General features: G+C 55.6%; 2 protein-coding genes across 2 annotated transcripts in view; one reads left to right on the top strand and one right to left on the bottom strand.

Annotated features, from left to right (window-relative positions):
* VOLCADRAFT_70166 (uncharacterized protein) overlaps window positions 1–2658 on the top strand; it is a gene marked incomplete at both ends in the record, with an annotated part of 5476 nt that extends 2818 nt beyond the window's left edge. Inside the window, 5 exons of the mRNA XM_002958940.1 lie at window positions 285–396; window positions 713–835; window positions 1127–1331; window positions 2010–2188; window positions 2508–2658. Of these exons, the coding sequence (XP_002958986.1) occupies window positions 285–396; window positions 713–835; window positions 1127–1331; window positions 2010–2188; window positions 2508–2658 (770 nt within the window). The remainder of the gene's footprint in view (window positions 1–284; window positions 397–712; window positions 836–1126; window positions 1332–2009; window positions 2189–2507) is intronic.
* A 5404-nt stretch (window positions 2659–8062) lies between these two features.
* The window catches only part of VOLCADRAFT_100316 (uncharacterized protein), a gene marked incomplete at both ends in the record, with an annotated part of 4739 nt that continues 3505 nt past the window's right edge, over window positions 8063–9296 (bottom strand). Inside the window, one exon of the mRNA XM_002958929.1 lies at window positions 8063–9242. Within this exon, the coding sequence (XP_002958975.1) occupies window positions 8063–9242 (1180 nt within the window). The remainder of the gene's footprint in view (window positions 9243–9296) is intronic.

Here is a 9296-nt window from a genome sequence, read left to right as displayed (position 1 = left end):
TAAAGGGGGAGGGGGGGAGGGGGGAAAAGGAGGGGAGGGGGGGAGCGGGGGGAGGGGGGGAGCGGGGGTATGTGCGTTGTTGGTGAGTTAGGGGAGAAAGGGGAGAGGGGGGAAAAGACGAACCACGAGCGAGTGAAGCTGATGCCAAGGAAAGACTGCTGCGGCAGATATATAAAAAGAAAGCATAACTAGCCAGTCGGCGGTTGTGGGAAGGGGGGAGTGGGAGGGGAAACATACACATCCATACACGCTGTGCATAGGTTATAGAGGTATACATAGGTTAGGCACTACTGGTAGAGCACGCACCAATGCCCCCGGGAGATCCCGGGGTCGAGACCAGTCAAGGTCGAAAATCCTTCCGATGGTGGAGGGTAAAGTGCCCCTAGTCGATGGACGGTGGTGACCTGGTGATCTTGCGAGCCGACCACTGGATTGGAGTTGGGCCGCTGTCGACCCGGCAGATTCTGTTGGATGCTGGTGGTGGGTGCGGAACCTGAGCGATCCACTGAGAAGTTGGCTAGGGTGACTGGATGAGGGTGCCCCGAAATACCCGCGGGGAAGGCAGGGTTTCGCAGGGTTGCGGCCGCAGGGTGAAGATATATGACCCCCCTGTTCCACACACACATACACACTGCCTGCTTTCCCCCTTCCTTAACCCCCCTCCCGCCTCCCCGACCCCATCGGGCCCTGTGTTCCCCTGACTGACTGAAAGGACTCTGTCAGTGGAGTTGGCGGAGTTGCGTTCGGAGCGGGCCAGGGCACTAGAGAGTCGTACATTGGCGGGGCACTGCAAGAACGCGCTAGGGTACGCCATGTCGTTGTACTGCTTCTACAAGTGAGTGGGGGGGTGGGTTGGGTGAGAGGGGGAAAGGAGGGGGTGAAGGAGGGGAGTGGCTACAGCCGGAGCGAGTTACACACCAGCTGCAAGGCAATGACGACGACGGGGGGGAAGGAAAGGGATGGAAATGGTACGGGAAGTGCGGGAGGGGGCCGTGGAGAGATTGCAGCGAGCACGGAATTTTGGGGGGCCAAGAACGCAAGAGGGTAGGAGGGGGAAACCCTAAGTAAAACCCTTGACACCCCCCTTTCCCCCCTAAAACACACACATACATACATACACACACAGGATGTACACGAGTCTGAAGGCCCTGGTGTTCGGCGAGGACCTGGTCAGCGACACGGTGGGCTCCGCGCTGAGTTTCGGGCTGCGTTGGGTGACCCACGGGTCGGTGGTGGTGGACGTGCAGCTGCTGTCGCAGTACCTCACCCTGGTCTTCATTGGCGGTATCAGCGCGATGAGTCTGAGGGGCTTCCTCAAGAACCTGAGGAAGGTGGGGGAAGACGCGCGTGTGTGTGTGCGCGCGTGTATGTGTATGTGTGTGTGTGTGTGTGTCTTGCGTGTATGTGTGTGTATGTGTGTGTGTATGTGCGTGTGTGTGTGTGTATGTGCGTGTGTGTGTGTGTGTCTTGCGTGTTTGGAAATGTGTGAATGTGTTTTGGGGACACGTGAAACTGAAGGTTGGCAACCGAAGTCGACACATTAAACCCTAGGGGGGTGAGAGGGGGTGGGTGGGAGGGGAAAAGACGAACTACGAACGAGTGAAGCTGCTGTCAGGGCAAGAGTGTACCGGACATAGAACTGACCAAGAGGCGTTCTTGAAGGCGGCGACCTCGGGATGATGTAATGATGACGACCGCGGAAACCTACCTACCTACCTAGCCGCCAAAACTAAAATAAGAGCGGAAGAAAAGCCGTAGCAGCACGAAGCCGTAAAGGAGGGGGGCCCGGGAGGGGCCCAGGTGGGCCTTCGGTTGGTGGATGGGCTGTGATGGGGAATGCATGTATGTATGTATCTATCTATCTATGTACATCCGGCCATGTCTACACCCGCAAGCACTCTCACACACGCACTCTCTCTCGTGCCATCCTCACATATTCCCCCTCACCCCCTTCGCCCCCCTCCCAAACACACAAACGTGCACATACATACACACACACGTACGTACAGCTATTTTCCTTCGTCCGTGGCGCCGGCACCGCCAGCAGCTTGGTCCTCCTGCTGACGGAGGTCACGGGCTTCTATGCCGTATCGTCGCTGCTGCTTGTACGGAAGAATGTACCGCTGGAGTACAGGGGGGGTATGGATGCGGCCATGGGGGGGCAACTGGACTTCCAGTTCTTCCACAGGTGCGGGGGCGTGTGTGTATGGGTTGGGGGTGGGAGGGGGTGGGAGGGGGTTTCGGTATCGCGGTGCAAGGGGGACCGCGGAGAGAATGGGGGAGGGGGCGACTGTCCCTTTTTTGGCGGTGGGAGGGTGAGAGGCAAACAGCGAGGAAATTTCACAGGTTTACCAGTTTTCACGAAGACCGTAATGGCCAACGAATTAACGAACTTCCAACTAACCGACCGAAATAATCTTTTTGGCAATAATTGCGCGCAAAACCCTCCTTCCCCCGCCTCCGGCCTACTTGACACGTCACATGACGTCATCACCATCGCACCCCAGGTGGTTCAACGGACTCTTCCTCGCAAGCGCATTGCTGACGCTACTGCTGCTGTACGGACAGTACCAGGCCCACAAGTACGACCCTTTGGAGCTACTGCCAACTACTACCAACAACCACCTGTACTACAAGGGCCGTAACTCGTCACGGTGACCTGAGATGTGGACGGCACGCCCGGGGAAGAGGGGGGAAGTGGCACCCTGGTTGTGTGTACGTCTAGAGCGTGTCGTTTACGTGTTTGTTTCCGTGTGTGTGACCGATGTGTGTTTTGAACGGTGGTGAGGGTGAGGGTGGGGAGCTAAAGGGGGTGAAAGGGGGAAGGTGAGGGGACAAGGGAAGGGGTCTTCTTTGAGAGGGGGTCGGAGGTAAGACGTAAGACGAACCACTGGCGAATGAAGCTGATGTATTAGAGATATGTACGGATATAGTCCAGGGGAGGAGGGTTATGAGGGGGGCGCGTTATGGGGGGTGGCGGCGCCACCACGGCGTCAAGGAGCGGGGGTGGGGGGGAAAGGGGGAGGGCAGGAAGAGGGGAAGGAGGGGGAGGTTCCCACTCCGTTCTCCTCCCCTCCCCTCCCATCTCCCCCCGGGGGCCGCTCCAACAATAAAATGGCCAACTCGCCATCAGGCCGTGAGAATCTGGTTCAATGTTATTATTAACTTTCGATGAACACGCCACATCGCAACTTCAGGAGAGCGGAGGAAGGAGTCCTAGGGACATTGCTTGAAGCACTTTTGAACACCACCTGCTCAGTCCTTGCTCGTACATCGTTGTACATGAGTGACCTTAGCTCGTACCACATGTCGTACATGTAATTTTGGGCATTTTGACCCACCATTTATATTAAGCTATCTTTGCCATCGTCACCGCCACTGTCTCTTTTTGGAATTGACGTGTAAAACATTCCTCGTGCCGTACGTGTGCGGTCGTTTGTTAGTCCGCCACGCGGCAGATGCGAGGGGAGGGGAAAAACACGATCCGAGGTTTTCCCTTGTGCCTGTCTTTGGACGACAGCGGTTTCGTGTACGACATTACAACTTGATGCACGTACGACACAATTTCGTACAGCGCCATTGCATTTTGTATTAGTTAATGTTAATTGTATTCTTCGTCTTCATGTGCCCGCGGGAGTAAGTCGAGAGATCAGTCGTCAGTCCAGTTAGTCGGTCGAATCAATCAATCAACAATCAATCAGAGTCATCATTTGGCCAAAAAGAGTGGAAAGGGTCACGAAGGCGCTCACCACCCCGACAGTCTCGGGATGCGTTGGAGGGGGGGGGCGCCAGACGGGGGCGCTGTGTCAAACATCAAACGCAAACGTTGGAAAAAACGTATATTGAAAATGCAATGAGAGGAGAAGACAGACTATATCAAGAAAGAAGGATATAAAACGATCAAGATCAGGGGCAGACCCCGGCCTGCCAAACACACACACACGCGCGCGCGCACGTACACGGATTTCCAATAGAAAATGGCGTACGGAGCCGGTGTACGACATGAACAAGGAAAGAAAATGCTTTTCGCCGACCACATCATCAACTGCCAGTTGCTCCTCCTTGTTTTGTTTTGTAATACACCTCATTATTAGTAAAGCAACAACAGATCGCGATAAGCAAGGCAAGGCCTGTTCAAGTCCAAAGCCAAGCGCGGCTGTTGGGTACGACGGAGTACTAAAAAGAGTACGACGCGCGCGATCTGAACGCAGCATCAGCCTCAGCGTGTCACATACATACACACATAGGCACACACACACATACATACACATACACACATATAGACACACATACACACACGCGCCACAGCAAAGAAACTACTGCAGCAAACAACTGCAAGCCCTCTCTACTCTCCAGGTTTTAGAAAGCCCAGCAGTACAAGCCGCTGTACGGTGTTGAACCTCATCAGACATCCTCCAGCACAGAGACGTTTCAACACCGCCATCATCTTCATCTTCCGCTTCAGACAACCAGCTTCACCACCACGGCACGGAGACGCCTCCGAGTATCCCCCTGCTGCAGGGCCCCCCCCTCCCCCCCGCTCCCCCTCTTCCCCTCCCCCTCCCCCTCTTCCCCCCCCCCCTACAGCTTCCTTGGGGCCCCAATCTGTCTCCCGGCCGCTTGGCAGCGTCCGTCCACGCGCTCTCTCCGTCCTACCTAGGAGGAGGCTGATGCCCACGCGTGCTGGAAGGGTTGGGGTCCTCTCTCACTCACCTCTCACCTCGCCAAGCATCTCCGCAGCAGCAACCGCAACCGCAACAAACACCGCTTCAAAGCTCCAATGCCGCAACAAAAGCTTGCAAATACACATGAGCACACACACACACACACGCGTACACGTACACGTACACGTACAGACAAAGTAAATCCATATTCACATTTCTGTCCACCGCTCAGTTTCCCTCTTCCTATTATTAAACGAACACAGATGGATGGTGGCAGTGGCGGCCTACGACGTGAAGTGCAGTGCAGTGCACCTCTCACCTCCCCCTCCCCCCGCAGAGCAAATTAAACCCCACATAAACCCCCCGGGTCGGGTCGGGTCGGCTCCGGGGCCTTTCTTCCCTGGGCCAAACAAAACCCTAAAACCCCAATCCACATTCCCAGCGCCCGTTTTCCGTGTCTAACCTACTTGGTCTGCCCAATTACTACCCGCCCATTACCAAAACCACTCCCCGTCGCCTACACCTTTGTAGGAGCTGTGCGACCATTCGTGCGATGCGCGAGGGAGGAATGGAGGAGGAGGAGTGGGAGGAGTACGGCACCTTGGAAACATTTACCCCGCCTAACACCTCCACATGTACTGCCTTCCCTTCCCTTTCCTTTCTTCTTCCCACTCACCACTCACTGCTAAGCCCGTTGACTACGTTCGCTTACATTCGTATTTCCGTTCCCGTTCCGTATAAACTGGACGAGCATAGGAAATCGGTTTCTTCTGTTTTATTCTGTTTCGATCGTTTTCTGTACAAAAATATACACATAAACGCCCTTCTCACACGGTCAGTTGAGGGTTATCGGGTCGTACATCCGTACAGTGAAAAGCGTGTCGTACGGCATCCTCCCGTACGGCATCCGCAGGCGGCGGGGAAAGCGGAAGCACGGTCAGCTCAGCTCTCCCCCTTCATTCCCCCACACGCGCCCAACGAAACCCTAAAACCCTCACCGAAGCCATCCAACAGCTATCCAGACACACACACGCAGAAGACCATCAACACACGCATCGGCAATACCCGGCTCAGGTAATTGCGGCCCAAGAGGAACGAGGAAAACTCGCCGCATTGCAAAGGGGTCTCTGAGGGGGTCTTGCTGATGGCCCCAGTCCCAACCGTCTGCGTCGTCTTTAGTCAGCAAGTAAGCGCGCCGCGTAAACCGCGTTTAAAAAAAAACACGCCTCACAGCAAGACGCGGCGTGTGACGGAGGGAAAAGTGGCGTGACTCTCGAGCATTGACACGGTCAATGTTCCCTAAGGGAAATCGTTTCGTGCCAAAGGAACGAAGAAATGCGTCAAAATGTACGACGTACGATGTATGATGTACGACCCGGAGAACGCAGTTCTTTCCGTATTGCATTCCGTAAGCAAAAGTCATCTAGCCTTAATTGGGGGGGGGGTGAGAGGGGGGCGAGCACTCGCACAAGCGGTTTTCAAAACCAACCCACTCACCCCCATCACCGAAATAGTCCATCATCGAAAAGAAGAATTTTGGTAACAAACAAACTCCAACCCCCCAGCGCGTGAGGGAATATGAGTACGGCTCGTTGTACGGGGAGTACGGCTTTTCTCGTCCACACTTCCCACTCTCCAAGTCGCCCCCCAAAGTAAAAAGAAACAGCTCTTCCTTTTTCCTTTTCCTGGTTCGCCCCCTCCCTATCGCATATCCTGCATTCCCGAAATCCTGCGCGCAATCACCCTCAGCCGTAGTACGGCAGTCGTACACCTTCTTTGTACCGCCACGGGGCGAAGGCCCACGACTCAACCCTTTGTGCTGCCCCCCCCCCACCCCCGGGGGGGTAGTGGTAGCTTCCCCGAGCCCTTTTCCCCCTTACCCATTGCTCCGACGACACCAAAACGTTTATGAACCACGATCCCTACATCTCCCCCCCTTCCAATTGAATATGCTTCAAGTTATCTTGTCGTAAACGCGTTGCGTGTCAAAGTAAAATATAGATAAGACGGCAATTCAAGGGGGGATAAGGGTTATAGGGGTACGGGCGGGGAAAACGACCCCGTGTCGTACTCGCCGCGCCCCCTGAAGCCGCAGTAGTAGGTGGGGCAGAGCTGTGGTATCTCGACGTACCCGAGTGTGTGCCATTGGGCCGCACAGACAGCCAACGGCTCTGCGAAACAACAAAACAAAGTCGGTTTTTTTGGAGCTAATACAGCTTTTAGAGTTTTTTCTCTTTGAAGGAAGAAGAGCGGGAAGGGACGGTGGCCCAGTCCGTGTGTCCGCGTGTCGTATTTGAATCGTCGCCTCCGATTGATTGTCTCCAACCCAAGAGGGGACACCTCTCCCTTTCACAAGAAAGGGAGAAAACGCCGATTCGAATTCCACTCACGGGTTTGGAAATCCACTCGCCGTATTTAAACCTGCTGTGCCGCATCATCCCCATTGCCGTACCACTATCATCGACATCACCCTCATCATCACCACCCTCACCCTCACCACCACCACCACCCTTATCATCACCACCACCATCACCACCCTCCTCCTCCTCACCCTCATCATCATCATCACCCTCCTCCTCATCACCACCACCATCTCCACCTTTGGAACGTACGAGTCAGTCGAGCGTCGCAAAGGCCTCGGGACGACGACACAGGACAACGGTTTTTTCCAGAGTTAAGCAAACTACCGCCAGCTGACAACGACCACAAAGATGCAAATCGCCAGTCGTACAAACTCTCTTTATGCATGCGTGCAATGGACCCATGGGTCGTACATGCACTCAAACAACAATACACAGCCGCAGCCAACATCACGCCGGGGTTACCATGGGGTCATGGGGCCGGGGCCGGGGCGTTTTGCGCAACGCGCGCCCCAACCCCCCACAAACACACACACACACAAACACACACACACACAAACACACGCAAAGAGTACGACGCCACACAACACATATAACGCGTTTAAAAACGTGAACGCGAGCATGGTGATGCGCCTTCCCTCTTCATCATCCACTCTGCCGTACATGTAAGGGCCGCACGTATACTGTTATACGAGGAGCGGAAGTACTTCTGCTGCTACTGCAGCTGCCGCCACCGTGGGCTTCATGGCCGTTACGAGAACCCCCCCACGTGCAAACCACATCGTACGTATTGCTGTACAATGAGTGTGTAGGTAGGTAGGTAGGTAGGTAGATATGCCGTACACCGGGGCAGTACAAGCAAAAAGAAACCGCAATGTCTCAGTCGTCCGAACACTGCCGTACAGCAACACTGCCCGTACACTGCCCGTAGCAGTGGGACGGCATTTAGATCGTCGACTTCCCCTCCCATTGACCCGTCAACTGAATTCCAACACCTGGGGCAGTTGGAGAGCCCGTTGAGACCAACCAACCAACAACTTAATCCGCCTCCTCCTCTCCTTTCCCTTTCCCTTCCCCTTCCTCGTCCGCCGCTGCAGCCGCCGCCGCCGCCACCGACCCCGCCTGCTGCAGCAGGAGGTCGGCGGCGCCGCCTGGAAGGAACGTCGAAGCAGCAATCCCGCCGCCGACGCCGCCGCCGTCAGCCGCCGTCAGTGCCAGCGGCAGCGCCAGCGGCCGCCCGCCGCCAGTATAGGAATTCAACCACCAGTACTGCCCCTCCGCTGCGTCGTCGTCGTCGTCGTCGTTGCTTCTCCCGTTACCATTGGGACCGTTATCAGCACCTTCAGTCGTTGTACGCTCGTCCAGTCGTGGTACTTCAAGTACGGCCATGTCCTGCGCCGTACGTCGACGCCTGCCACTGATGGTGATGGCGTTTGAGATGTTGCATAAAAGCGCCGGCACGTTTAGTTGATCAAAGACTACCGGGTCAGATAGCCCTGGAGCAGCGAAGATTAAAGACGAGCGCTCGCACGGCAAGCTTAGAATTCTCGAAATCGTATTGGCGCGGTTAGCAGTTGCGTACGAATTGAAAAGACCCATCGCGTCAAACATGGTTCTTGTGACCATAATGACTTTGGCGCCGGTCGTTGGAGGGTTGTTGAGTTGACACGTAGGGCCTGAAGTGGGCGTTACGCCAGCGGGAATTGCAAGCGTCGCGAGTGTGATCAATGCCGTACAATGGCTGACCGTCAGCGGCGTGGTCATGAGCGTGTCGACACTGAGTACGACAGACCGCTCGACAACCGAATCGGTTACAACGGCGGTCGATGGCGACGGGGAGGGCGTGGGCGCCGACTGCTGCAGCGCCCGGCGGCCGGTAGTTGTGCTGGTAGTTGTGGTAGTTGAGCATTGAAGCGCGGGAACATTGCGCTGGTCAAAGACACGGGGTTCGGTCAAACCTGGCGCCGCAAAAATGACTGATGAGCGGTTGCATGGCAACGCTAAAATTCGTACAATCGTATCAGCACGCGTACTTGTAGCGTACGCGTCGTAAAATAACAGAGCTTGAGCTGAGGAAGCAAGTACGATTATAATCTTAGCGCCGGTGGTTGGCGGGTCGTTGAGCTGGCAGTTGGGTCCTGACGTCACGTTGACGCCAGGCGGTCTGGACTGATCCGTAATAACTACCAGTGCCGTACAGTGGGCATTGGTCAACGCCCTCGTCAACAGCGTGTCGACGCTCATAATGACGGTACGATTGCTGACGGTGACA

The sequence above is a fragment of the Volvox carteri genome (assembly GCF_000143455.1).
Source record: "Volvox carteri f. nagariensis unplaced genomic scaffold VOLCAscaffold_113, whole genome shotgun sequence".
In the NCBI taxonomy this organism is placed as follows: domain Eukaryota; kingdom Viridiplantae; phylum Chlorophyta; class Chlorophyceae; order Chlamydomonadales; family Volvocaceae; genus Volvox; species Volvox carteri.
This window is presented reverse-complemented; position numbering and strand designations above follow the sequence as displayed.